Source organism: Myotis daubentonii, chromosome 4, assembly GCF_963259705.1.
Source record: "Myotis daubentonii chromosome 4, mMyoDau2.1, whole genome shotgun sequence".
Classification (NCBI taxonomy): domain Eukaryota; kingdom Metazoa; phylum Chordata; class Mammalia; order Chiroptera; family Vespertilionidae; genus Myotis; species Myotis daubentonii.
In genome coordinates, this window is record NC_081843.1 from 15227253 (window position 1) to 15253612 (window position 26360).

Consider the following 26360-nt stretch of genomic DNA (forward strand, 5'->3'; position numbering starts at 1 on the left):
TTGAGCATCAACTTATGAACCAGGAGGTCATGGTTCCATTCCCAATCAAGGCACGTGCCCTGGCTGCAGGCTCGATCACCAGTAGGGGGCATGCAGGAGGCAGCCAATCAATGATTCTCATCATGGATGTTTGTATCTCTCTCTCCCTCTCCCTCTCTTTGCAATCAATTTAAAAAGAAAAACAACAACAACAAAAAACATTTTAAAAAGCCAAAACTGGTAGGTCACTTAAAAAAAAAAAGAAGAAGAAGAAGGAAAAAAAGAAAAAGAAAAAAGGAAGCCCTGGCCAAGTAGCTCAGTTGGTTAGAGCATTGTCCTGATACGCCAAGGTTGCGAGTTTGATCCCCAGTCAGGGCACATACATACAAGAATCAATCAATGAATGCATAAATAAGTGGAACAACAAATAAATCTCTCTCTCCACCACCCCCCCTTCTCTCTCGAAATAAATAAATAAAAATTTGACCAGTTAATTATATTTCCAATAGGCTGTTTTCCTTTATTTTTATTTATTTACTTATTTATTGAATATTTTTATTGACTTCAGAGAGGAAGGGAGAAGGAGAGTTAGATAGAAGAAACAGCAATGATGAGAGAGAATCATTGATTGGCTGCCTCCTGCACACCCCTTGCTGGGGATCGAGCCCGCAACCTGTGCATGTGCCCTTGACCGGAATCGAACCCTGAACTTTTTGGTCCTCAGGCTGACGCTGTATCCACTGAGCCAAGCCAGCTAGGCAGGCTGTTTCCCTTTAAAAAAAACAAAACAAAAAACAAAGGAAGGAAGGAAGCCACAGGGCTTTATAACCAGTGTCACACCCCGTCACTCCTGCTTTACTCTGTTCATTAGAAGTCAGTCACCACACCCCAGGGAGAGGAATCACGCTCTTCCACCTGGAATGAGGAATATCAAGGAATTTGTAAACATTTTCTAAACCTATCGCAGCAACAGAGGAAAACTGTCTTTCCTGACAGAATCTTGGAAAGGCCCAGAGACTTCCAGAGCAGGACATGGGACTTCGTAGGCATGTTGGTGTTTCCTCCCAGGACTTGCTAGTGTGGAAAGCCAGGGATTCCCAAGTTTTATGGCAATGGAGCAAACTCATGTTTTAAAGGAATTGATATGATGTATGCATATGTGTGTGTATAAAAATGATCTAGCGGATGGTTTTTCTCTAAGGAAAGTTAAGGAATCCTTAACTTTCTGTGTTACCTATTTCTGCAATGTTTGGGTTTTTATAATGAATATGTGTTTCTTTGTAATCACATAAACCCAACAGCGAGTCTCAGTGAGGCCAGTCTCCGTTCCCACTGGTGTCGCCGGCATCAAGGATACTTCATGTCCATACAGGACCCTGGCATTCCCACCAAACTAGCTGCTGCTGGACATAAGCTCTTTCTCACTCTTTCAAAGCATCAACAGCCGTCACACTCCTCCGGAGGCCTCCCAGGAGGAATACCTGATGGTGTCTTCATGCAGGCGAGGAGGAGTGCCGGGAGCTGGCAGCGTGAAGGTGTGCGTGATGTGGGGAAGGCCTGACCTCCGACAGATCTGAAGGAGCATCTTTTTACAAAGTCTTCCCTGTTCTGCCGCCCCAAGCCACAAACACCTATCTGTTTCCAGAGCACGAGACTTGCCAAGGACTTTCCCGCTGGGTGTGGCCCTGCTCTGGCCAGGGCACGTGTGGGGAACTTGTCGGTTTCTGGAGCTCAGCTGACCTGCCCTGCCGGGCTCCGGCCACTCAGGTGTTTTCTGGGCAGGTGCCACGTGGGCCTTTGTGCCCCTTGGCCACCTGCTGCTGGGGCGCAGCCATCCCACAGTTACAGAGCCGGCCAACCAGAGGCGCCACTACACACTGTCAGACTTCTTCCCTCACTGTTTTCCCACTTAAACCCAGTGTCCATGATCCCATGGCAGGAGTTGTTTCTGGCCGTGGGAGCCAGCCCGGGTGTCCACAGGCAGTCAGCATGGAGCAGACTCCATCCGGCTGAGGCCGCAGTGTCCTGGGTCAGCCACGTTCCTCTGAGGCGGGAGGAGAGGCAGACCTGGGTGGCGGCAGACGTGCTTCTCTCCCCAGCCTGGTCACAGCAGAGCTGGCCTAGCAGGTGCAGGGGAGGCAGGGGCTGCTGGCTGCTCATGAGGACTTGTCTTTGACAGCAAGGCTCCTGGCCCTCATCCTGTGATTGCAGAGGGAGCACAGACGGCAGGCTCTCCCTCTCCTGGCAAGCTGGCCATGGAGCCTGCCACCCTTCTATGGGACAGTGACATCTCCGCGTCCCCCACCGTCCCTCTGCTTGTTCAGGTCCCTCAATAAACCTTATTTAATAACTCACCATGCAGAGCTGGTGTGTACATCCACGTCCCCTTGGCAACAACAGAGGCCACCAAAGCCACACAGTCCACGGATCTCAGTGGCACATGGTCGGAAAATGGAGTTTCACTGGAACCTCACAGGCCTGAGGTGCCTGGTGAGAAGCACTGAGCCACAGCCATTGCCACCTGCAGAGCCTGCTCTGTGCCTCTCCCGTGGGGTCTGCAGGCCGGCGACTTCCCTAGTCCTAAGCCCCACAGCTGTCACCTTGGCTGGGCTCTAGGCACCCAGAAGTTGGGGTGCAGTGTGAGAAGAATCTAAAGAGGATGCAGGCCTCTCTTTCCTCCTGGACGTTCATATTGATGGAGCCGGTACACTCTTACTCTTCGCCACACCTGCTTTGACCTTAGAGGACAGATGGATGGATGGTCCGTGTTGCTCAGACTAAGGATGCCGATGGACATGAATTTGCACACTCCCATCACCTTGGGTGGCCCCATGGCCACTTAGCTACTGAACTCCAGAAGTGTCTTCTAAGTCCACTTCCTCCGTGGTTCGAAAGCCACAGAGATGGCCCTTGCTCCATCACTGTCACGGCAAAGTGCATCGGGCAGATCCCTCTCTTGGAAGCTGGTGTCGCCTCTGCAGACAGCGTCATCTCAGAGGAGTTGTGCTTTCCTTCCCTGCTCCCACTCTGCTGCTAGTTTCCGCTAATAAACCTGATTCTATTATGGCTGCACCATGTGGTGTGGGTGGTGTCTCTGTGCCCCTTTGCATGAGAAGTTCACATCGATGTCTCAATTATAAAATTTAAAATTAAAAGTTCACAAGGATTAGTGAAATTATCAACAAGGAACTCAGATTTTAAAAGTGGGGCGCAGTGGCTGGCCGTAGGAGTCTCAGTCCCCAATCCCTGTCCCCAGGGTTGTAAGGTGAGCATCATAGAAATCTTTCTCATAACCCCACTCCCCCTTCTGGCCCCAGCCCAGCCTCCTGTCCCCATGTCCTCTGTCAGGAAGACTTTCGTAGGGTGGCGCTAAGGACCACCTTTTCATTAAAGTCAGCAGATGCTTCTCAGAGCTCGCCCTCTGGCACTGACCACCTCCTCCTCGATCCCTCCTCTGGGCTCACCACCCCATCCCTGTCTCCCTCAAGGGACTCTGCCCCTCCACCCAGCCTATAAGCCTGGAGGTTGGTGTTCAGGAAACTGCACCTCGGTCCTTTTGGGCCCAACCACTTTCAAGGTTCATGGTTTGTCAGCCTGCAGCACCAGCTTGGCCCTCCTTTCTGCAACCAAAGCTGTGAGTCCTGCTGCCTCCAGGGCCCTGGCCCTGGGTGTCCGGTGAGCACCAGAGGCAGGCAGCAAAAGGGAGTGTCTACCTGCTGTCCTCATCTGAAGGCCCCAGGACACAAGTAGAACACAGAGCCATCCTCTACATGGTCCTGCCTGTCCCTAAATGCCCCATCAGTTGCGTCCACCCGTGCCATCCTGCCTAGTTCTTTTTGTTTTTGTTTTAGTAAAAGCTTTATTGAGATACTAGAGGCCCAGTGCATGGATTCATGCACCCGTGGGGTCCCTCAGCCTGGCCTGTGCCCTCTTGCAATCCAGATCCCTCGGGGGATGTCGGACTGCTGGTTTAGGCCCAATCCCCACAGGCCAGGCCCTGTGGGGAGCGGCTGAAACCGGCAGTCCGATATCACTCGAAGGATGTAATAGTGACCAAAGCAGCAGGTGGCCTTTGAGAAGCCCTCCCCACTCATCTAGGCCCAGCTGTGCCTGCCGCCCAGCGCCTAGCACCCAAAGGTCAGCTGAGCGGCACTCGCACTGTGGGAGTGCACTGACCACTAGGGGCAGCTCCTGCATTGAGTGTCTGCTCCCTGATGGTCAGTGCACGTCATAGTGACCAGTCGTTTGGTCGCTCGGTTATTTAGGCTTTTAGATAGATAGATAGTCCACATACCATACAACTCAGCTATTAGGCCGTAGCGGTTGTATTTAGTTAAGATGAGGTCATCCTGGAGTAGGAAGAGCCCTAATCCAATCCTAAGGAATGGAACAGATTCTCCCTCACAGCTCTCGGAAGACTTCTAGCCTCCAGACTGTGAAACAATGCATTTCTATTGTTTAATTCCCCGGTCTGTGGGTCCCCTCAGCAGGGGCAAGGGCCCTGGCCTTCCTTGGAGGGTCCATGAGCCTCCTCTCAGAGCCTGAGTCCTGGAACTGAGCACCCCCTTCCTCTCATCCCACCCACCCTCTGCAGGAGACTGAGGCAGTAGGGAGTGGAGTGGGCAATGGAAGTGCTGTGGACCGAATGGACTCCTTTTTGGTCCAACCTCCCTTCAGGGAAGGGGCCAGTTCCTCTTCTAACCCCCCACTGGGCCCCATGCTTCACATGGGGACCGGGCTGTCCCATCCCACACTCACCCTTCCCTTGACAGGCTGTGACAGCAGGTGGGGAGGCTCCCAGTGCACCCCATCACCCTGGCCCAGGCTTGCGGCCCTGGGATGCTCTCTGTGATGCCACGGAGCCTTTGCAGTGAGGGTGCTCGCAGGCCGGAAGGAGAAGAGGACCAGGCCACGGGTCACCAGTTACCAAACTCCTAGTCAAGTGCCTGAAAGTAGGAAGCGAGCCCAGGCCATCCTGGCTGCTGACCGGGTGCCCTCAGGAGGCACTCCGGTGCCAGCCTTGACCCTCAGCAAGCCCTCCTCCTTTGAATGCTCCCCTCTGTGCCACCCACCCAAGAGCCTGCGTGTGAGGGACGAACTGTGAGGTCTTCTGTCTCATCACAGCTGCATCTTGGCCTTTCTAGAATCTTCCCTGCGCCCCCCCCCCATCTTGGGGGGCTACTGACCTAGTGGAGACAGGTCCTCCCAGGATGGATAGCCGGGTGTGGACCCGGTGAGGGGCTAGCTAGACTGAGGGGCTAGGGTTCTGGGAGGGACGGATCCGTTCTGAGCCTCCAGCCACCACCCGTCTCCTCCCTGTCCCCTCCCTCACCCTCCAACGCACCTGCGCTGGCCTCCCCCCAAGCCCTGGGGGCAGCCGGCGGGCGGCGCTGGAAGATCAGAGAACTCAGAGGAGTGGGGCCCAGGGGGAGGGGGCGGGGAATTTCCCCCCACGCCTGCCCGGGCCTGTTACCCTCCCCCTCCCGCGCCGGGGGCAGGGGTACAGCCGGGGAATTCCATCGCGCTGCGAGGGCTCCGGCGAGCCTGGGCTGGGGGTCTCGGAAGGAAGGGGGAGGAGAGAAGGGGGCAGGCTGGGACCAGGGGCGCAGCTGCCTTCTTCCCCAGACACCAGCTGCCCCTGCCTGTCCAGGACTGAGTGTCCACCAGCCCCGCCTGTCTGGAGGGTGCAGGGGCCGGGAGTGGCACTCCCTCCATCAGGCCAGAGGCGTCGGGACCTGGGGAGCGAAGGGCGTGAGGATCTGAAAGAGGGTAAGCGTGTGGAGGGATGCGTGCGTTTCCTCTACGGGTGCTTGTGAACGGTGTCCCGGGGCGTGTGGCTGGGGGGAGGGTCCCGGACCTCCCCGTTAGGGTCCTCCCCACACACTCCCACGGGAGCCTGCACTCAGCCTGGGAGGGGCGGGGGGGAGGCGCGCTCCTGGACGCCGAGGGTCCCAGGGCAAGTGAGGAAGGCGTCCGGACCTGCTGTCTTCGCTCCAGTCTCGGGCGGGGCTTCCCGGCCGCAGGGATGGGGGGTGGGAGGGAGGGACCCGCTGAGGGAGGGACACGAGGGGGGCAGGAGCCGCGCTTTAGATACGGGGCTAGGGAACCTCAGAGAGCGAGGCGCAGCGGGAGGAGGAAGGTGTGGGGGCCCAGGCCAGACCCTGAGCTCCAGAGGCGGAGACGGAGGAGCCTGGCCAGGGATCCCCCGGGACACCCCCAGGAGGGACAGGGCAGAGAGGGGCCTCCAGGAGCAGAAACCCTGGGAGGCAAATCCCCCGGGAGACACTTCCCCGCCCCAGACGAGAGTGCTGCCCAGAGTGGGACGAGGATTCAAGGTCAGAGGACAACGCCTCCCCCCAGGTCGCCTGGGAGACCCCGAAGCGACCCCGGGGGTGGCACAGGTCCTATGCAGGCCTGGGCGACCTCTCCTAGGTTGGGGGCGATGGGGACAGGAGCCCCGCAGAGCCTCCTCCTTCTCCTCCTTCTCCTCCCAATGCTGTCGCCACGCGGGGCCTCCGCGGGGAGCCTGCATACCCCAGGTGAGTCTTGGCCGGATGACCGGGCCTTGGTCGCACTCCCTCCTTCGCCTCGCCGCCTCGGACCCGGGTCCGGAGCCTGGGGAGGGGTCAGAGCAGGTGGCGGGAGCAGCCGAGCAGCCCCAGGGCCCCGGGGACACCAGGGGCGCTAGCTGCGGAGCCGGGCAGGAGTTGGCCTCGTGTAGGTGGGAGGGACCCTTAGGATGTCGGGCGAGGCTCCGAACCTCCCAAGGCCCTGCCGTCGCCGTGCAGGCCTGTCCGAGTGCTTCCAGGTGAATGGCGCCGACTACCGCGGCCGCCAGAACCGCACAGGCCCGCGCGGGACCGGCCGCCCGTGCCTCTTCTGGGACCAGACGCAGCAGCACAGCTACAGCAGCGCCAGAGACCCCCAGGGTCGCTGGGGGCTGGGGGCGCACAACTTCTGCCGGTGAGGGCGGGCCGGGGCGTGGTCTACGGGGGCGTGGTCTACGGGGGCGGGGCCTTGTTGGGGGCGGGGCTGAGTCCACTATTTCGGGGGGCGTGGGCCTGAGGCCCGGGCTGGGGGCCGGGACCGGGGAGAAGAGGCCTCGGTTGGACCGGCCCAGCGGAAGGGTATGCGACAGGCCTTGGCCTGCGCTGGGCGCTCACATTTTCTGACGCGGGTCCGGCCTTAGGTGCCAGCTTCTGTGCAGGCCTGGGTACCGGAGGGCCCGTGTGGATGGGGCCAGGAAGCGATCTCCGGCGTGAGGGGCCGGGCCTTGCCCTACAGCTTCTTTGAGGGGCACCCACTGGCGGTGACCGAGGGACTTGGGGTTCAGAGACACAGCTGCTGTCGGGAGCAGCAGGGACCGAGCTGAGCGGGAGGACACTTCTCTGTGGGTAGAAGTCACCACTTCTGCTGGGAAGCGGGGCTCGAAGGCCAGGCAGCGGCCGAGGCCCTTGGCGCGGTGGGGGAGGAGCACTGCAAAGGCACAGTCCGCAGCCGAATGCCTAAAACCTGCCCTCGGGGCCCTTCATGACTTCCCGCCGTCCGCGTGGACGTCTACGCGCAGAACCGGGAGTTGCTGCGCCCCGGGGGGCGGGGATGGAGTGTGGGATTTGCGGGCAGCAGGGTCTGGACCACCTCCCCGCCCGCAGGAACCCAGATGGCGACGTGCAGCCGTGGTGCTACGTGGCCGAGACCGAGGAGGGCATCTACTGGCGCTACTGCGACATCCCCACCTGTCACAGTGAGTGGGCAGCTGGACACGGGCGAGCGCGGGCTGCCTGCGTGCAGTTCCCGAGGGAAGGCGCCAGACAGACCCCGCGTCCCCTGCCCCCTCAGTGCCCGGCTACCTGGGCTGCTTCGTGGACTCGGGAGCCCCCCCGGCCCTCAGCGGCCCCAGCGGCACCTCTACGAAGCTCACGGTCCAGGTGTGCCTCCGCTTCTGCCGCATGAAGGGCTACCAGGTACTGTCCACCGGCCCCGGCCAGTGGCCCCTGACCTTGACTGAAATCAGGGCCCAGAACAACTCCCAGCGCTGACACCAAACCTTGATACTCATCTCTGGGCCTCTGGGCCGCTTCCCACTTCCGAGCCCGACCCCGGGCGCCCACTGCCCTGCCCGTACCCCAGGCCCTGCCCCTGGCGTCACCCACTCTGTGCCCCCAGCTGGCGGGAGTGGAAGCTGGCTACGCCTGCTTCTGTGGCTCCGAGAGCGACTTGGCTCGGGGTCGCCCAGCGCCGGCCACCGACTGTGACCAGATCTGCTTCGGCCACCCCGGCCAGCTGTGCGGCGGCGATGGGCGCCTGGGAGTCTACGAAGGTGAGGACAGGGCGAAACGTGGGCAATGAGGTAAAGGGAAGGGAGGCTGGGGGCGGGGCCTGGAGAGGGGATTGGGATGGGGGCGGGGCCTGAGAAGGGAAGTGGGCTGAGGGCGGGGCCTAGAGAGGGGACTTGGGCTGGGGGCGGGGTCTGAGAAGGGAAGCGGGCTGGGGGCGGGGCCTGGACAGGGGACTTGGGCTGGAGGCGGGGCCTGAGAAGGGACTTGGGCTGGAGGCGGGGCCTGGAGAGGGGACTGGGCCGAGGGTGGGGTCTAGGACGGAGCAGGTTTTGCGGAGGGACATCAAGGGAAGGGGACCCGAGGAAGCCTGGGGTCAGCCTGGGGGCGGGGCCGGGCTGGGAGGAGGCGGGGCTTTGGCGTAGAGCTCCGCCCCGTGAAGTGGCCCCAGGGTCTCCGGGTTCTGACCGCCGGCCCCGCCCACAGTGTCGGTGGGCTCCTGCCAGGGGAACTGGACTGCGCCGCAGGGCGTCATCTACTCCCCGGACTTCCCGGATGAGTACGGGCCGGACCAGAACTGCAGCTGGGCTCTTGGCCCGCCGGGCGCCGCTCTGGAGCTCACCTTCCGCCTCTTCGAGCTGGCAGACCAGCGCGACCGCCTGGAGCTGCGCGACGCGGCCTCGGGCAGCCTGCTCCGCGCCTTCGACGGCGCCCGCCCGCCGCCCACTGGGACGCTGCACCTGCGCGCCGCTGCGCTGCTGCTCACCTTCCGCAGCGACGCGCGTGGCCACGCGCAGGGCTTCGCGCTCACCTACCGAGGTGAGGCCCCGCCCCATCCCCCCCGGGCTTGCCCCACAGCCACGCTGCCTCACACCCCTCTCCACAGGCGTGCAGGATGCTTCGGAGAACCCGGTGCTCCCCAAGGGCTCGGCCCAGACCCCTGCAGTGCTCCCCGACGGGACTAATGTGAGCTGCAGCCCCCGGCTTGGGGCTCCGGAGGCCACAATGGGGGGTGAGACAGGAGCTTGAGGAGGGCGGGAGTTTGGGAAGCAGCGCTCCCTGGAGCCCTGTCCTCACCGCGCCTGTGTGCCCACAGCCCGGGTCTTCTCGACAGTGATGGCCATCTCAGTGTTGCTGCTGCTGCTGCTGCTGCTGTTGCTACTGCTGTCGCTGCTACGCCTGCTGCGCCGACGGTGCGCACGCTGGGGCAGGGCCTGAGGGTGACCCAGCTGGGCAGTCGGGCACCTGATACTTGATGCCTCGGTGCCCAGGCGCATGGTGGGGGACTGGAGTGGCGGCGTGGGCGTGGGGGGGGGGAGGGCGGTCTGGTGGGAAGCTGGGACCCAGAGGAATGGAGCTGAAACTCCTAGGCTCTTGAGGGACCTTGGGTCTACACAGGAAATCGAGCCTGGGATCACAGGCGAAGCAGGATGCTGGGGGTGAGGCTGGTTGGGTCTTTGGCTGATGTCTGCTCCCTCTCTAGGAGCTGTCTACTGGCTCCAGGAAAAGGGCCCCCACCCTTGAGGCCTTCCCAGGGCTCTGGGAGAAGTTGGGCTGTGTGGTACCGCCGACCTGGAGGGGTGGCACTGCCTTGCCCCCCGGGGGACTCCCAGGCTGAGGGTCTAGCCTCGACTTACCGCCCCCTGAGCGCCTCCAGCCAGAGTTCCCTGCGTTCGCTCATCTCTGCGCTCTGACTCAGGAGCCCTAGGGTCCATTGGATCCTCCAACAGTGTGATGGATACCAGAGACTCCATGCCACGCTCTGCCTTGGCCTTCCAGTTTGTTAAGGGCAGCTCTGCCTCTGTTCATCTCTCAGAGGCCAGTCGTCGGACAGGAAGCATCTGGTACTATTATTGGGAACTTGGCCTAACTCTGGGTGTCCAGATGGTCCAGGCCAAATGGCAAGAGGAATCGGCTCCCCTCCTCATAGACCTTGATAAGGAGCTCTCTGATTTCAGGGTCTTTGAGCCCCCCTGGGGGTAGTCCTGGACTGCTGTCTTACGTGAAATGTGAGAGGTCAACAAAAGTGGTCAAAAGACCAGACAGACTTTGAATAAAGGACCTATTTTGGTATAGGGCTCTGCAAATTCTTAAGTGGTGGGAAATTATGTTGATGATACTTAAGCAAAAGGTTGGGTGTGTCCATGCAAGTTGAGGGCGTTCCACGGGAGCCAGCTGAAATGCAGAGGGCTGAGGAATGCCTGCAGAAGGATGGGTGGGCGGGGTCCTGGAGAAGGGTGGCGAGGGGAAAGGCAGGCTGGTGAGGCTGAGCCAGATTGAGCGGAAGAAGAGATGCCTTCCTGGCCGCACCTTAGTATGAACCCAGGCAGGGAGTGAACTTTCTTCCCTGGCCACTTGCCCTCTTTCTTCCCCTCCATTTCCTGCCTGTCCTGGGCGGGGCGGAAAGTGTACGTTGTGGGCGATAATAGAGTGAGTTTTGTTGAGCTCGAAGACTGTCCAAAGGGCAGGGCCTCTCCCGATGGCGCCTGGAATGTCAGGAACACTGTAGGAGACATCTCGGCGCGCCTTGCCGCGCTCCAGGGGAGCCAGGCCTGTGGCTAGATCATCCCTGGAGTGGGGGGTGCCGGCTCTAGACCTGACCTGTCCGAACGGCCCGGGCTGGCAGCACCGTGGACAGAGCCCAGGCTGCGAGGGTAGCGTTGGGTGTGGGGCAGTGCTGGGGAGGGTGGCCGCCCAAGGGTGCGTTGACCTGGGAGTAGTTCGGAAAGCCGGGGCGCGCACTGCGGGAGGACGCAAGGTGCTGGGGCCACTCCAGCAAAGCCACCGGCACCCAGAACGTTGGGTCCCAAGCCAACAGCCACTCCATGCAATTGAGACGGGCACCGCATATATTATGCTAAGAGGGTGATAGCCTGGGAAGCCTCGGGGCGGGGCCTCCCCCACCAGCTGTACCTATTGGCTCTCACAGCGTTAGGTCTGGAGCTCAGCGCGCGAAACGTTGGTGGGATGGAGGGGGTGGTTAGTTGGGGCGGAGCCTTGCGTCCCGTCCCGCGTCCGGCCGCACCCTTCCTCAGGGCTTCAGAGGACTTCTGGTCGCTGCTGCAGCTGCCGGCGAGCTGTCCCTGCTGGCGCCTGCACGGGCGGAGCGGGCCGCACTGCGCTCGGGAGGCCAGCGCGTTCCCAGCCTCCGCCCTGACGCGGGGGCGCACGGCCCGCGCTTGCGCAGCGCAGGAGGGGCACGAGCAGGGACCCCCGGGCCGGCGCGTGCGCGAACCGAGCCCTGGACCGTGGGCAGGCGCAGGGATGAGCCTCGCGCCGCTGCAGCCCCACTGAAGAGGCCCCGGGTTCAGAGCTGCGCGGGCCGCCCGCGCTTGGCCAGGCCATGGCGTTCCTGGCCGGGCCGCGCCTGCTGGACTGGGCCAGCTCGCCGCCGCACCTGCAGTTCAACAAGTTCGTGTTGACCGGCTACCGGCCAGCCAGTAGCGGCTCAGGCTGCCTGCGCAGCCTCTTCTACCTGCACAACGAGCTGGGCAACATCTACACGCACGGTGAGCTGCGCCCGCATCCCATACCCGCGGTAGCTCTGCCTGCGCCGGGCCGGTGGCCGGAAGGCCGAGGAGCGCCCCAGTGACCCGATCCTGGGCTGCCCCGGCCCTGGCACAGCCAGGAGCCGCGGTGACAAAGCTGCCATTGTCCCGGACGGCGCTACCTGCTTCCGCTACCCCGGCGGGGCCCCGGGCAGGCAAGGGAAGCGGAGTGGGGGACCGAGTCCACTTAATCCCTCTGAGCCCCGGGGAGAAGCAGCCTGGTGTACAGCCCCTTCGTAATCCCGGCCCCCTGCGCATCTCCCCGCCCCCTTCCCCACTCCTGCCTGCGCCCGTCCGGACCTGGGTGTTGAGTTGGGCAAGAAGTAATCCAGGAGCAAAAGCCAGGCCCCGGCCCCTCCCCGCGTAGCCGCCCTGTTACCCCATCAGAGCAGCCCAGTCTTTGGGGCTCCGCCTGGTGGAACACCTCCCCCCACCCACCCCGCCCCACAGGCGTCGGGGCCCCTCCTCCGCGGCCCCGTGGAGCTGTGCTGACACAGCCTTGTACGTCCTTGGCCTGTCCCGGCAGAGAGGGCCCCTGAGCAGGCTGGGCCCAGCCTTGGTACCTGTCCCACTGGGGGACTGTGGCCTGGCCAGACCCTGCCGATAGTGCAGTCAGCGGCCCCAGCCTGCAGTGCCCACCTTTGACCCTTGTGAGGGCAATGCTGGAGAGCCAGCAGGGAAAGGTAGGACGCCTGGGCTGGGAGGAATTGAGCGCCCAGGAGAGGTGCTGGGGAGATGGAACAAACTCCTTTCTGCCCCCTTCCCCTGCCTTGCCTCGCCCCTTTTGAAAGATAAGGGCTCAAAGCCTTCATTTGTCTGGTCACTTATGGAGAGGACATGGGGTTGGGAGGAACAAGCTAAGTTGTCCTGGGATCTGGTATCATTGCCCACGTGTTCTTTCCAGAACTCAGCTTGAGTCACGCCTCCTTCTGGCCTCTGCTGACACAGAGGGCAGGTTGGGGGTTGGGGGCCGTTGCTTTCTGGGGAGGTGATGTAATGTGGCTGCAGGGGTGAGAGCAGCCTGGGAGTAAGAATGCCTGGGCTCTCTCCTACTCACCTGGGACAGTTTCCTCAGCTGCAAAGTGGGCGTAATCTCTTCTACTTCCAGAACTGTTGTGAGCCTGCTGAGTAAGTAAAGTTCCGAAAACCCAGGGCCTGCCTCTGTCCCAGGTCTGGCGGTAGTTGTCTATCACTGTTGTCAAGACCTGTCTTGCTCTCATTCCTTTCATGTTGTCTCTAGACTGTGGACTCCCTGAGGACATTACCTGTCCTCTCTGCTGAAGCTGTGTGATGGATAACTGTTTCCCTCCCCCAGGGCTGGCCCTGCTGGGCTTCCTGGTGCTGCTGCCAATGACCATGCCCTGGGGTCAGCTGGGCAAGGATGGCTGGCTGGGGGGCACACACTGTGTGGCCTGCCTGGCACCACCTGCAGGCTCTGTGCTCTATCATCTCTTCATGTGCCATCAAGGGGGCAGCCCTGTGTACACTCGGCTCCTTGCCCTGGATATGTGTGGGGTCTGCCTCGTCAACACCCTCGGTGAGCCAAACGATGGGGTGGGGGGCTAGAAGAATGGAAGCTGGGGGGCAACTGGGGAGGGGGCAGCAGGGGACACTCACATGAAAGGGCAGGCAGTCCCCAAACTGATGTGCCCTCTCCTGCCTCTCTCCTCTGTGCAGGGGCCCTGCCTATCATCCACTGCACCCTGGCCTGCAGGCCCTGGCTGCGCCCAGCTGCCCTGGTGGGCTACACCATGCTGTCAGGTGTGGCTGGCTGGAGGGCCCTCACCGCTCCCTCCACCAGTGCCCGTCTTCGAGCTTTTGGTTGGCAGGCTGGTGCCCGCCTCCTGGTGTTTGGAGCCCGGGGAGTGGGACTGGGCTCTGGAGCTCCAGGCTCCCTGCCCTGTTACCTGCGCATGGATGCCCTAGCACTGCTTGGGGGGCTAGTGAACGTGGCCCGTCTGCCAGAGCGCTGGGGACCAGGCCGCTTCGACTACTGGGGCAATTCACACCAGATCATGCACCTGCTCAGTGTGGGCTCCATCCTGCAGCTGCACGCTGGCGTCGTGCCTGACCTGCTCTGGGCCGCCCACCACGCCTGTCCCCCAGACTGAGCCGTGGCCCACACACAATGCCAGCCTGTCCAGTCTTCTAGGGCCAACACCACCAGGCTTCCCTCCTCCTGCTGGTCTGCAAGGGACTGGCTCCTTGGATGCCTCCCAGCTGTTCACCCATTCTTCCCCGTGGACGAGCCTCTCCTCCACCCACACCTCGGAGCTCCAGCTTCCTTCCCCGCCTTCTTCCAGGGCAGTGTCTTCCTGTGCAGCTAGAAGGAAACCGGTCCTTCTAAGGGCCTGTTTACCCTCTATGACCTGTGAGGGTTGGACCAGAGGGATGTTTGGGTCCGTCTAGCTCTGATGGCTGGAGTCCTGCCAGCCCAGAGCCATAGCCCCACCCTCCCCCTTCTAAGGTACCTCATGGGTGGCTGGCCGGGCCACCAATCCATGATTCCTCCATCTTTTGGCCCTGCATGCCAGCCCATCCAGCAACCTAAGGCCCACCCACCCCTTCTTCCTCTGTCCAGAATGGAGTGAGGGGTTTGGACAGCAGGACTATCCATTGATCCCAGGACCAAGGGGCAGGAAGACTGCTGCTGCTTTTCCCAGGCAACTGGCACAGATGTGAAGAGCTGAGTGGCCCTGGACCACTGGGCTAAGGGCCCACCCTCCACCTTGAGTGCCATGTTCTGAAGGCTCAACCTGCCCACCGGGGACACGCCTGCTCAGGAAATCTCTGGTCCACACAGCATGGGGCCCCCAGCTGCAATGTGCTGGCCTGGGGCTCTGCAGCCAGCCTCAGCCTCAGCCTCAGCCTGTCCCAGGGCCCTCAGACCCTGGGCGATGTCAATAAAATGGGCAGGAAGTGCTGTGTTGCCATGCAAGCAAGCTTGGGTGCTCCCAAGATTCAGATATCTTTTATTAGACATGGCCAGGCAGAAGGGACCACGAGAGTGCCCAGAGGGACCCCAACCTCCAGGATGGGGGAAGGAGCTAAAAGGTTAAAAGCACCAAGGCTGCAATGGGCTCAGGTTGGGCCCAGTGAGTCCTCAAACAGGCTGAGGAGGTTCCGAGGCTCAAAGGAGGGGAAGGAGCCATGAGGGGACTCTGAGTCAATGTCACTTAGGTCCAGGTCATCCCTAGGGGATAGAAGAGAGAGAAATGACACTCAGGATTTGAAAGGACCCTCCCACCTCCCTACCTCTGACCCTGGGCCTACCCACCTCAGTGTTTGCCTCCTCTGGGGAGTGGAGGAGGTGCTCCTGGCAGTCCTGGCCAGGATGGCCTCTGGAGAGAATGAGGGCCTGCAGGGGGTGGGCAAGACAAGCAGGGTGTCAAAGCAGTGGGGAGTGCATGGGGAGGAGGCTGTGGGAACAGCACAATCAACCCTGTCCCTGTGTAGGTTCCTACTGGACACAGGCAATTAAGTGTGGTGCCCTTTGAACGAACCATTCGCACAACTTTTAAAGTCTCCCCGATCACCTAGTCCCTTTCAGAACTCATGGGCTTCAACTGAGCTGGCTCTGACGTGAGCCTGTGGGAAATGAAGCTTATTTTGCACTTCTCTTCTGCTATAAAGTGTCCCTATGACAACAGGGTGACATTTTCTTTTTAATTCTCACCTAAGGATGTTTTGTTTATTGATTTTTTTTTGAGAGAGAGAGAAAGGGAAAGAGAAACTTCAATGTGAGAGAAACACCAACAGATTGCCTCCCATAGGCACCCTGACAAGGGATGGAACCCGAAACCTATGTATATGCCTTGACCGGAAATCAAAACCACGACCTTTTGGTGTATAGGACAATGATCCAACTAACAGCCGCCCAGCAGGACTGCACTGTGACGACACTTTCATAAGGAAGGGTTAATGGTGTGATTTCTCCTGAGAACGTCTGCCCTGAGCATGTGGTTTTCCTTTGCCACAGTTTCTTAATTATAGCCTCTCACTTGGCCACCAGGCATCTGGGACTAAGGAATTCCTCCCAGGACGGGGGCTCACCAGGCTCTGGGAACTTTGTCCCCTGAAAAGGACAATGCCTTGTCCTTGGGCACTGGCAGCCTGAACTGCGGTTGGAGCTGCACCACCTGCCTCTCCCTAGTGTGGCAGTGCCCTAAGTGTGAAGTTGCCATTCTGCTGTGCTCTGCACAGCAGCTGTTCCATGTTCTGAGCTCAGAAGAAACAACTGCATTCAAACCAGGCCAGGCTGTACTCCCACCAGCCTTGGTGTCCTTCCCAGGGTATGATGGGGGCCAGGTTTATGGGAGGGTCCCTGTTCACCACTAATCCCCATGGAGCCTGGCCTCTGTATGGGGTTTGGCCAAGCTGACAGCCCGTCTCCCCACCCCTGCCCATCAGTCCTGAGCTCTCACCCACCCTATGCTGTCGTCATCCCAGTTGCTGGAGTGGCTGTTGCCCAGGAGGAAGCTGTAGGGCGGCGAGCCGGGCGGGGTGGCTGGAGGCCTCAGGGGCTGTAGCCAGCTGGCAGGGTGAGCCAGCCCATGCCAGAGCCAGCACAGCAGGGCAAGCAGGGCCTGTGGGGACAGGGGGCCAAGGGAGGCTGGACAGAATCCAGGGCCAGAAGCAGGGTAGTCTGTTACCTTTACCAGTCTTACCTGCCAAAGGGCCCACCCTCGGCTCAGGGCTTCAGCAGCCATGTACCACAGGACACTCCAGGGCTGTGGCTGCCTGAGCATAGGCAGGGCCAGCAGGGTCTCAGCTGTGGCCCGCAGCTTGGGGTCAGGCTCCAGCATCATGCTGAGGACAGACCGCAGCTCAGAAGACAGGCCTGTCCACAGGGTAGAACTATGTCAAGGGTGACTGGGCTCTGAGCCCAGCAGTCTCCTCACAACCAACCGTTTCCTCACACAAGTCTGTAGCACCATGTCCCCCGCCCCCCCCCCCCCACCACCACCACCACTCACCGGCAGTGAATTCAGGGGGCAAGTAGCCCTGGCGCAGCTGCTGCCAGCCCTCTCCACCATGGGGCAGCTCCATGTTGCACGCCACTTCCAGGATGGTGAGACCCAGACTGGGGGGGAAGGGGAGTGGAGACAGGGACAGAAGACAGACAAGGTTAGCCTTGGGCCACAGATCCCAGAGCCCCAGGATGCCCCTCAGAAGAGGGTGGAAAGAGCGCTGTCTTCTACCATGAGCCAGGCAGGTGGGGAAGGGGTGGCTGGGGGCTCGGAGAAGGCCCCAGCAGAGCCAATGAGGGGAACACATTCATGAAGCATGGACCCAGTGTTCAGTGCAGCCCACAAACCACTGCGATGAGTCCTCCTGGCACCCCTGCCAGATAGACACTATGGTTGCTAGTGTTACTATCAGGATTCTGTAGATATGGCTGGATAGACGGTTAGAGGCAGAGCAGTGGTTACTGACATGCAACATGGAACCCAGTGCCTGGTCTAGTCCCAGCTTCACCCCCTGCTAACTGTGGACTCTGGGCAAGTCCTTTAACCCCACTGTGCCCATTCCCCTATAAATGGAGTAATAATAGTCCCTCCATGGAGATGTGGTAAAGAGATAGGTGAATCTAGTAAAGTAACTCCAGATGATTTGCTGCTTAGACAGCCTGACTGTAGACTACCCTCAACTAGAGGGTGGTAGCTTCACCCACTCAGGGCACTGTCTCCCAGCCTGAGGCCAAATCTTCCTGACTTTGGGCTAGGATGGCATTTCCCTCCCTCTGCTGACTGCACCCCAGCCATGAAGGGCTTCCCATGGCCCAGCCCTTACCTGAACACATCGGCTGCTGTCCCATAGGAGCCCTGCAGCAGCTCGGGGGCCATGTAGCGGGGGTCTCCCTCCTGGGCCTCACCAGCTCCAGATTCATCCAGCTCCACCAGCAGCCCAAAGTCACCCACTTTGCAGCGGCCCCGGGACCCCAGGAAGATGTTGGCAGGCTTGATGTCAAGGTGGACCAGGCCTTGGCCATGCAGGTGGGCCAGAGCGAGGAGGGTATCCCGCAGGTAGCCCCAGACCTGGGCCTCAGGCAGGCCAGTGCCCCAGGCCTCACAGTGCTGCTGCAGGCTGGGCCCACACAGCTCTGTCTGCAGGTACAGGATGCCGCCCTCCTCCCAGGCTCGCTCCAGCCGCACACAGCATGGGTGCTGCCCCACCTTCTCATGGCCACTGACCTCAGCCAGCTTTCGGGCCCGGTCCTTGGGGCCCCGGAATGGTGACATGGAACGCTTTATGGCATAGAGCTGGCCATCTTCCTTGGAACGCACCTGCAAGGGAGATAGTACCTGAGGGTGGGATGGGAAATAGCACAACCATTTAGCAGAACAGCAGATTCTATTAAGATTTCACATGTGTGGAAGGTGCAGCATGGCATCTACCTTAGAGACCCCTGCACATGCAATAGCAAGACCAGACAGACCTCTACCCCACGCGTTGGCTCACTAGAGACCCAAGCAAGGAAGAGACAGGGCAGACCTCTACAGGGCAGACCTCTACTGTTTATTTCAACAATAAACAGTACTAATCTTGAGGGTCTCTCAAACTATTATGAAATAAAAAAGCTGGCTTCAGAACAATACAGGCAGTGTGATCCACTGTGTAGAATACTAATTGGTTTGTTTCTATATGGCCAATTCTAGAGATGTATAGGGAGAGTTCTGGAAGGGAGGGTGCCCACCTGAGAAGCCCAGCGGTTTCCTCTGGAAGAAGAGCTAATCTAGGGGCCCACGTTGTTTGTAGTACTTGTGTAAGGAATACTACCATTTTAAAGGAAATATAAATTATTAGAAAATATATTTTAAGAAAAAAAAAAAGGTGGTGTACAGAGTATAGCCTAAGTATCTGCGGCCTGGGGGGTGGCGGGGGCAGGGTGTGCGCTGCACTCCGGGGGCTGGCTCTGGGACCAGGCAGAGCTTGCCAAGAACAGCTGGCTCCAGGGTGGGAGGAGATGGTAGCCAAGAGCCACTGCCAGGCTCTGGACAAAGGGAGAGTGTGCACTGAGGGGGCCCTCGAAGGGGCCTGTGTGAGGGCTTATGAGAAAGCAGCCAAATCAAACACTGAGGAGGGGTGTCTGTCAGCCCAGGAGAAGTGGGCTGTCAGGAGAGAAGGGGAGCAGGCTGCCCAGGATACTATCCCATCCAGGCAGAGGGAGGGAGGCAAGGGGGCACCCCCAGACAGGCCCATAGCACTGTCACTCCACTCACCTTGAAGACCTCTCCATAGGAGCCACGACCCAGGCGGCCCAGCCTCTGGAAACTCTGTTGGAAGAAGGACTCCGGCCGGCTTGGGTCGTAACTGGGGCTCTGCAGGGTGCCAGAGGCTTTGCCTTGAAATGACACCTTCCGGGGTTTGGGCTGGTGCCAGCCTGGGGTCCGAGGGAAGAGGCGACTGATGGGGATGCTGCCCTTGGCAGGGGGCCGGGGCGGAAGGCTCTGACTAAGCCCCCTGGGCCTCTTGAGGGAAAAGCCAGGTTCTGCATGGCGGAAGTAGGCTGGGACTGGGGTCGGGGTGCCACTCAGGGGTGGTGGGGTGCCCTCTGTGGGCACAGGCATGGCCGGCACAGGAGGCACTGAGAGGTCGAGTACAGAACAACGTGTCCACTCCAACAGTTCCTTGTCCTGTGGCCCCAGAGAGGCTGTGAAAGAAGCCGCGTCTACTCCTCACACATGTTCTCCTTTAAACATGGAGGCCGTGGAGACACGAGCACCTGGTGGGAAAAGGCAGAGAACAAATATATACACACCTGCACACAGTCGTCTGTACCTGGAGGTCCTAGAAACACAAACTGAAATGCATGGGACCATGTCCCAGAGGCTCCCACCATTCAGCAGAGGTTAAATCAAGGCAGGTTCTGGAGCCAGACTCCGTGCACACATCCCTGCCTTGTCACAACTGCTATTTGACCTTAAGATATGCAATCTCTTCCAAGACTGTAAGGGGGACATATTCACACAGGCCCACACTCCCTTATCTCCCATTTCAAAATATAAAAAGGTCTGATCCCAAGTTTCTTGCTCTCTTTTTCATAGTTGTGATTCTAAAACTCAGGTAGTGGAGTTCCACTTTCAACTCCATGTTGCAGAGGCTGTCCCAGCTGGGTGTAGCCGAGAGGCCAGGCTCCCTCCTTTCACCAGCCCCCACTCGGAAGGCGCAAGCTCTGCCTTGGGTCCAGCAGGTCAGGAATACAGACAGCACAATCGCTCAAGCCCCAGCTCATTCCTCGGAAGGAGGTTCCACGCTGGGCGGGGCAAGCTGAGACCACAGGCTGCCGCCCCATCTAAGGCAGCGGTGTCACTCAGGGAGATGGGCTTAACTGTCCCTGCCCGTAGCTCAGAGCAGCAGCTCAGACATTCTGCCTGGGGGAGAGGTAGTTATAAAACAGACAGCTCTGAAGCTCTCCCTATAAACAAACAAACAGACTTTATTTGAAACAGAATATGGGCAGTTCAAGTATAAAGGTGCTCAAAAAAATCAATAACAGAATGGCTACCATCAACAAATCAACAAATGACAGCTGCTGGCGAGGATGTGGAGAAAAGGGAACCCTAGTACACTGCTGGTGGGAATGCAGACCAGTGCAGCCATTATGGAAAACAGTATGAAGTTTTCTCAAAAAATTAAATATGGATATGCCCTTTGATCCAGTGATTCCCACTCCTAGGAATACATCCTAAGAAACCCAAAACACCAATCAGAAAGAATGTATGCACCCCTATGTTCATAACAGCACAATTTATAATAGCTAAGATCTGGAAATAGCCCAAGTGCCTATCAGCAGATGAGTGAATAAAAAAGCTGTGGTACATCTACACCATGGAATACTATGCAGCAGTAAAAAAAAAAAAAGAAGGATCTCTTACCCTTTGAAACAGCATGGAGGGACCTGGAGAGTATTATGCTAAGCAAAATAAGCCAGTCAGAGAAAGACAAGTATTACATGATCTCACTCATATGTGAAATCTAATGAACAAAATAAACTGATGAACAATATAGATCTAAAGACACAGAAGCATAAAACACACTGCAGAATCTCAGAGGGAAGGTGGGGGAGGATGGGTGGGTGAGAAGAGATCAACCAAAGAACTTGTATACATACATGCATAACCCATGGACACAGACGGTAAGGTGGTGAAGGTCTGGGGTGGGGGGCAGGGGTGGGCTAGAAGAGGTCAATGGGGGAGGGGGACATGCAATACTTTCAACAATAAAGATTTAATTTAAAAATCAATCAAGGTGTGGGTGGTACACAAATAGGCCGAGGCTGGTGCCTCCATTATTACAACCAGGTAATTTACCAGGGAGAACCAGGTAAAGAGATAGATAAAAAGAGCCTTCCTGGGGTCAAAACAAAGCTCAAACACTGAACTCAAAAGCTATCCCGTTAAAGGAGCCTAAATTTAATTGGACCAGTCAATGGAGCAATTGATGCTCCACGACAAAAACAACAGAGAAGACAGCTAGCAACTGGGGGAGCCCAACAGGTGGATATGATTAGGGAAAGCAGTCAAAGACAGCCCCCCTTAAAGCCCCGGGGTCCCAGGACTGTAGATGTTGCAGGCTGGGTCCTCTGAGGAGCCATGTCAGAGACTTCATACTGCAGAAAGACATGTCACTGCAATGGTCCAGTCAGTCACTAAACAAATAGATAAGAAAGAAAAAAATCACAAGCCCCAGGGCGGTTGAGGAGCCAATACACACAGTCGCTAAAATGTAAAAAAAAAACAACAAAAACAAAAAAAGCAACAACAACATCCAGTTTTTGCCCAGTCAGCGTGGCTCAGTGACCTATGAACCAGGAGATCATGGTTGCAGGCTAGATCCCCAATTGGGGGGGTGGAGGGGGATGCAGGAGGCAGCCAATCAACAATTCTCTCTCATCATTGATGTTTCTATCTCTCTCTCACTATCCCTTACTCTCTGAAATCAATAAAAACATATAAAAAGTAAAATGTCCGGTTTTGCTGGCCGGTGTGGCTCAGTGGTTGAGCGTCAACCCATAATCCAGGAGGTCTCAGTTGGATTCCCCCTCAGGGCACATGTCCAGGTTGCAGGCTCCATCCCCAGCAGGGGGCCTGCAGGAGGCAGCCAATCAATGATTCTCTCTCATCATTGATGTTTCTATCTCCCTCTCCCTTCTGAAATCAATAAAAACATATTTGTTAAAAGTTTACCAATCTTTAAAAAAATCTCCAGTTTTCAACAAAAAATTACAAGATGTGCAAAACGCAGGAAAGTGTGACCCCCACACAGGAAAGATAAAATAAAATAAAAGGCAGCCCTGGCTGGCTGGTTGGTTTAGAGCTTCATCCTGAGACACCAAGGTTGCAAGTTCCATCCCCAGTCAGGGCACATCCCCAATCAGGGAACATACAAACCAATGAACGCATAAGTAAGTGAACAACAAATTAATGTTTCTCCTCCTCTCTCTGTCTTTCTCTCAAACTCAATAAATAAAATGTTTAAAAAAATAAAAGTAAAAATATTTAAATAAAATTTAAATAAAAATAACAGGCAACAGCCGAAACCGGTTTGGCTCGGTGGATGGAGCGTCGGCCTGCGGACTGGGGGGTCCCGGGTTCGATTCCGGTCAAGGGCATGTGCCTGAGTTGTGGGCGCGTCCCCAGTGGGAGATGTGCAGGAGGCAGCTGATTGATGTTTCTAGCTCTCTATCTCTCTCCCTTCCTCTCTGTAAAAAAATCAATAAAATATATTTAAAAAAAAAAAAAATAACAGGCAACAGAAACTACTTGTAAGAAGGACTAGGTGTCAGATTTAACAAAGAAAGACTTCAAAGTAGTCCATAAATATGCTCAAAGAACTAAACGAATAATTCAGTTTGGCTCAGCGGATAAAGCGTGTCAGTCTTGGATTAAAGGGTCCTGGGTTCAATTCCAGTCAAGGGCACATGCCCGGGTTGCAGGCTCAATCCTCAGTGTGGGGCCTGCAGGAGGCAGTCAATCAATGATTCTCTCCCATCACTGATGTTTCTATTTCTCTCTCCCTCTCTGAAATCAATATAAATATATATATTTTAAAAAGCAATTGTATGAAACAATATGTGTATAAATGTATTGTTAGGCATGTAACATAAAGAAATGTGATATACTTGCAAATAACAGCACAAAGGAGATGGGAGAGAACAAAACTATACTGGACTAGAAAATGACACCAAGTGGTAACTTAACAAATGAAGAGAACCAGACATTGTAAATAAGAATGTCAATATAACAAACATGCATATATACTTTCTTTCCTTTATTCCCTCAGCTTCTTCTTTTTTAAAAAAATATATTTTATTGATTTTTTACAGAGAGGAAGGGAGAGGGACAGAGAGTTAGAAACATTGATCAGCTGCCTCCTGCACATTCCCCACTGGGGATGTGCCCGCAACCCAGGTACATGCCCTTGACCGGAATCGAACCTGGGACCCTTGAGTCCGCAGGCCAACGCTCCATCCACTGAGCCAAACCAGCTAGGGCCCCTCAGCTTCTTTAGGAAATTAAAGACAACCCAAATAGAGAGTGGGGCAAAAGTAAGTTTACAGTTGTGAATATGCAAAGTTTATTCTTATATTATTATTTATGAATTATTGTATTATTTTCCATACGAACTATAATCCTACTTTTGTCCCACCTGTAAATGAAAAGATATTACATGTTCATAGATCCAAACATTTAATATGGATAAAATGGCAATACTCCCCAAATTGATCTACAGATTCAGCACAATCCCTATTAGAATCCCAGCTGGATTCTTTGTAGAAATTGACAAGCTGATCCTAAAATTTATATGCAAATTCACTAGACCCAGAATAGTCAAAACATTCAAAATGAAGTTGGAGGATTCATACTTCCCAATTTCAAAACTTACAATACTACAAAGTTACAATAATCAAAACAGTATTGTATTTACATAAGGATAGACATATAGATCAATGGAATAGAACTGAATATTCAGAAATAAACCCTCACATTTATAGTCAATTGATTTTGACAGGGTGCCAAAGCAATTCAGTGGGTAAAAATAGTTTTCTCAACAAGTGGGACAACTAGAAATTTACATAAAACTCATTTGGCCATAAACAAATAAATAAATACCTCCTTTGGCAGAAAAATATGGTCGGACCTACTTTTCCCCTCTAAGTGTGAATATGCATATATTTCTTGACAAAAATATTAATGTGCTTGATTACTGAATGATGTCCCAGACCCATGGGTGGTGTTACATATAAATGTTATATGCACCCTATTAGCTTTCTAAAATCTGACACATTTTGAATTCCAAGACACTCCTGGCCTCAGGATTTGTGGACCTGTAATAATCATCTCAGGGAAGGCTCAGCCTGGCGTCTGGCATGCAGATTCCTTAATAAATGCTGTTAAAAGACTCACAAAGCCACAGAGGCCCCACAGGTATCAGTAGCTTTGTGTGTTGGGGCAGAGAAGGCTTTTTGTGTTGCTATAATGTTGTCACTGAAACACGAACAAGGACACAAAAGGAGGGGAATGTAATTTTGAGAGGCAGCCACAGTGTATCAAAAGATGCCATGCCGGCCACGGCCAGTGTGGCTCAGTCGGTTGGGCATCGCCCCTGCACTGAAAGGCGGCTGGTTTGACCCCCGGTAGGAGGCAGGCGGGAGGGTGTTTAGCTCTCATGTCACATCCATGTGTTTTCATCTCTCTCTCCCCCTCTCCCTTCCTCTCTCTCTCTAAAAAAAAAATCAATTAAAAAATATTTTTTAAAAAAGGATGCCATACCTAAGGGGGGGGGGGGGGGAGTCACCCGAAGTGTGCCCTCCAGGCCCTGGGAGAGTGAGGCCTGCGGGAGGGTCCCCCATGGCGCCTCCCTAGAGGACTCGCCCTACATGTTGTGATAACCCTTCCTCTGCCTTTTCCCCCAGGAATCCCACTCCCAGGGGTTCTCAAAGGGAGGAACTGGGATGCCAGGCCCCCCGGGGCGCTGATGAGAAGTTCGGCCTCCAGACCCCGTCCCGGCACACTCAGAGGCACGGACAGCCGCATCTTACAGCAGCTCTCAGCCCCTCCAATGTCCTCCACGTCCAGCACCTCTGGCCTGGCCACTCAGCTTTGGGGGGGTGGGGGGGGGGGCAGAAGGAGCCAGACGAATCCGGGGAGGCCCTGCCGGGTTTCCGGGACGCCAGCCAGAGGCCTCCCCCCCGCCCCGTTGGCCCGACACCTCCGCTGCCCAGTCTACCGCGCTCGACTGCGACCTCCCACCGGGCGGGGCAGCCGCGATCCACCCCGTGCGCGCGGGGCGACCCTGGCGCACAGAGCCGAGCGGACCGGCTGTCACGCTGCAGGGGCTGCAGCGGGGACGTGGGTGGGGCTGTTCCCGAGGAAGGACCAGCCGCGGGGCGGGGCGGTCGCGTGGTGCGTGGTGCCCACATGAAAGCGGACAGGGAGGCCGAGGAAGGACTCAGGGGCAGCCGGGCAGTCCCCAGAGCGGCGGGAGGGGAGGGGAGGGGCGGGGCGCCCGGGGCCTGGCTACGGAAGAGGGGTGAGCAGAGGGACAGGGCGGGACCCAGCCCGACGGGGAGGGGAGGAAGCCGGAGGGCGACGGGGGAGGAGGGGGAGGCTGACCGGAGCTCGCAGAGGGCGGGGGCGCCGGAGCCAAGGGGAGCGGAGGGGAGGGGGGCGGCCGAGGAGCGCTCAGGGCCCGGCCGGGCTCACCTGGCGCAGGTGGGCGGGGCGCCGCTCCGCGAGGTCCCGAGTCCGGGTCCGCCGAGGCCGCGGGGCACCCTCGGGGCGGTCAGGAGGGCCGGGCCGGCCGTCGACAGCTCTCCGCGCCGGGACGAGAGGACCCTCCGGCGGGGGAACGGCCCGTGAACGCCCGCGGAGCCAACTCGCGCCAAAAATTCCAAACCGGCCTCGAGTCCCCGCCCAGGAACGCCTCTTCCCCCGCCCCCGCCCCGAGGAGCCCATCGCGGGCGCCCGGCCTTCCGGGCTCCGCCGCTCACGTCCGCGGAAGCGCCGCCGCCCCCGCCCCGCCCGCCCCGCCCCGCGTTCTCACTGCGCAGGCGCAGTGCCGCTCGGCGCCGGCCCGGGGCGGAGGTGTCGGCGCCCTGCCTCCCGGGGCTGCGGCGTGGCCGCGGGGCCGCAGCCGACGGGGATCCCTCCCGCCCGGTCTCCCAGACGCCAGCCGACCTCCGGACCCCGGCCCCGTCTCCCGGGACCGTCGCTAGGCTGACTTAGTGTTCGCGACTATAAAGGGAGCAGACGAGTCGGCCCGGGAGGCGATCACCTCTGGGCAGGGCAGGAAGTCCCTGCGTCCTCGGGGATCCCGACGGGCGGGTGCCGGACACCTTCCTCAGACCCGCGGGACGCCTGGCTCTGGCTTGGGGACTCTCCCTGCAGACACCGAGGCTGGAGCCCCGGGCCTCAGCCACCACGGCAGCAACCCCCCCACTCCACTCCACCCCATTCATTGGATTGGAAACCTGAGCTCGGCTCACAGCGCCCTCAGCTCCTTCCGGGCTGAACGACCTTGGGGACGCACCTGGGCCTTTCTGAGTCTCCTC

General features: G+C 57.9%; 4 protein-coding genes across 10 annotated transcripts in view; 3 read left to right on the plus strand and 1 right to left on the minus strand.

The window, feature by feature from the left end:
- FLYWCH1 (FLYWCH-type zinc finger 1) overlaps nt 1-3051 on the plus strand; it is a 31935-nt gene extending 28884 nt beyond the window's left edge. Inside the window, exon 11 of the mRNA XM_059692823.1 lies at nt 1281-3051. Coding sequence (XP_059548806.1) covers nt 1281-1293 — 13 coding nt within the window. The 3' untranslated portion in view covers nt 1294-3051. The remainder of the gene's footprint in view (nt 1-1280) is intronic.
- Nucleotides 3052-5482: 2431 nt separating this feature from the next.
- Nucleotides 5483-10328, plus strand: KREMEN2 (kringle containing transmembrane protein 2). Of its 3 annotated transcripts, none has more exons than XM_059692840.1 (9): nt 5483-5748; nt 6340-6942; nt 7632-7723; nt 7819-7943; nt 8146-8299; nt 8742-9074; nt 9142-9267; nt 9352-9448; nt 9739-10328. In XM_059692840.1, exons 2-9 carry the CDS (start codon nt 6719-6721, stop codon nt 9947-9949), a joined length of 1362 nt encoding a protein of 453 aa, XP_059548823.1. In that variant the 5' UTR covers nt 5483-5748; nt 6340-6718; the 3' UTR covers nt 9950-10328. The 3 variants fall into 3 exon arrangements, 2 of the variants coding, with proteins under 2 accessions (XP_059548823.1, XP_059548822.1); XM_059692839.1 differs by lacking the exon at nt 5483-5748 and having other exon boundaries at nt 6057-6518; nt 6768-6942; XR_009452525.1 differs by lacking the exon at nt 5483-5748 and having other exon boundaries at nt 6036-6518; nt 6768-6942; nt 8742-9221; nt 9739-9771.
- An 878-nt stretch (nt 10329-11206) lies between these two features.
- PAQR4 (progestin and adipoQ receptor family member 4) lies at nt 11207-14741 on the plus strand. Of its 3 annotated transcripts, none has more exons than XM_059692859.1 (3): nt 11207-11764; nt 13119-13340; nt 13481-14741. In XM_059692859.1, the coding sequence occupies exons 1-3, from the start codon at nt 11599-11601 to the stop codon at nt 13912-13914; spliced, it is 822 nt and encodes a 273-aa protein (XP_059548842.1). In that variant the 5' UTR covers nt 11207-11598; the 3' UTR covers nt 13915-14741. The 3 variants fall into 3 exon arrangements, with proteins under 3 accessions (XP_059548842.1, XP_059548843.1, XP_059548844.1); XM_059692860.1 differs by having other exon boundaries at nt 11625-11764; nt 13044-13340; XM_059692861.1 differs by lacking the exon at nt 11207-11764 and adding an exon at nt 12303-12486.
- Nucleotides 14727-25971, minus strand: PKMYT1 (protein kinase, membrane associated tyrosine/threonine 1). Of its 3 annotated transcripts, XM_059692834.1 has the most exons (8): nt 25513-25758; nt 19027-19529; nt 17597-18090; nt 16780-16886; nt 16471-16643; nt 16232-16389; nt 15081-15161; nt 14727-14996 (listed from the first exon to the last, which is right to left on the minus strand). In XM_059692834.1, exons 2-8 carry the CDS (start codon nt 19372-19374, stop codon nt 14885-14887), a joined length of 1473 nt encoding a protein of 490 aa, XP_059548817.1. In that variant the 5' UTR covers nt 19375-19529; nt 25513-25758; the 3' UTR covers nt 14727-14884. The 3 variants fall into 3 exon arrangements, with proteins under 3 accessions (XP_059548817.1, XP_059548816.1, XP_059548815.1); XM_059692833.1 differs by lacking the exon at nt 25513-25758 and adding an exon at nt 25853-25971 and having other exon boundaries at nt 16232-16643; XM_059692832.1 differs by having other exon boundaries at nt 16232-16643.
- Between the last annotated feature and the right edge of the window lie 389 nt (nt 25972-26360).

Coding starts and splice junctions, on each gene's coding strand:
- KREMEN2 (XM_059692839.1), top strand. CDS start 6,386: ATGCAGGCCTGGGCGACCTCTCCTAGGTTGGGGGCGATGGGGACAGGA. Junction 6,943..7,631: donor GGGGCGCACAACTTCTGCCG/GTGAGGGCGGGC, acceptor CCCCGCCCGCAG/GAACCCAGATGGCGACGTGC. Junction 8,300..8,741: donor GCGCCTGGGAGTCTACGAAG/GTGAGGACAGGG, acceptor CCCCGCCCACAG/TGTCGGTGGGCTCCTGCCAG.
- PAQR4 (XM_059692859.1), top strand. CDS start 11,599: ATGGCGTTCCTGGCCGGGCCGCGCCTGCTGGACTGGGCCAGCTCGCCG. Junction 11,765..13,118: donor GGGCAACATCTACACGCACG/GTGAGCTGCGCC, acceptor TCCCTCCCCCAG/GGCTGGCCCTGCTGGGCTTC. Junction 13,341..13,480: donor CTGCCTCGTCAACACCCTCG/GTGAGCCAAACG, acceptor TCCTCTGTGCAG/GGGCCCTGCCTATCATCCAC.
- PKMYT1 (XM_059692833.1), bottom strand. CDS start 19,374: ATGCCTGTGCCCACAGAGGGCACCCCACCACCCCTGAGTGGCACCCCG. Junction 16,887..17,596: donor ACAGCAGCCGATGTGTTCAG/GTAAGGGCTGGG, acceptor CTTCCCCCCCAG/TCTGGGTCTCACCATCCTGG. Junction 14,997..15,080: donor CAGAGGAGGCAAACACTGAG/GTGGGTAGGCCC, acceptor TCTATCCCCTAG/GGATGACCTGGACCTAAGTG.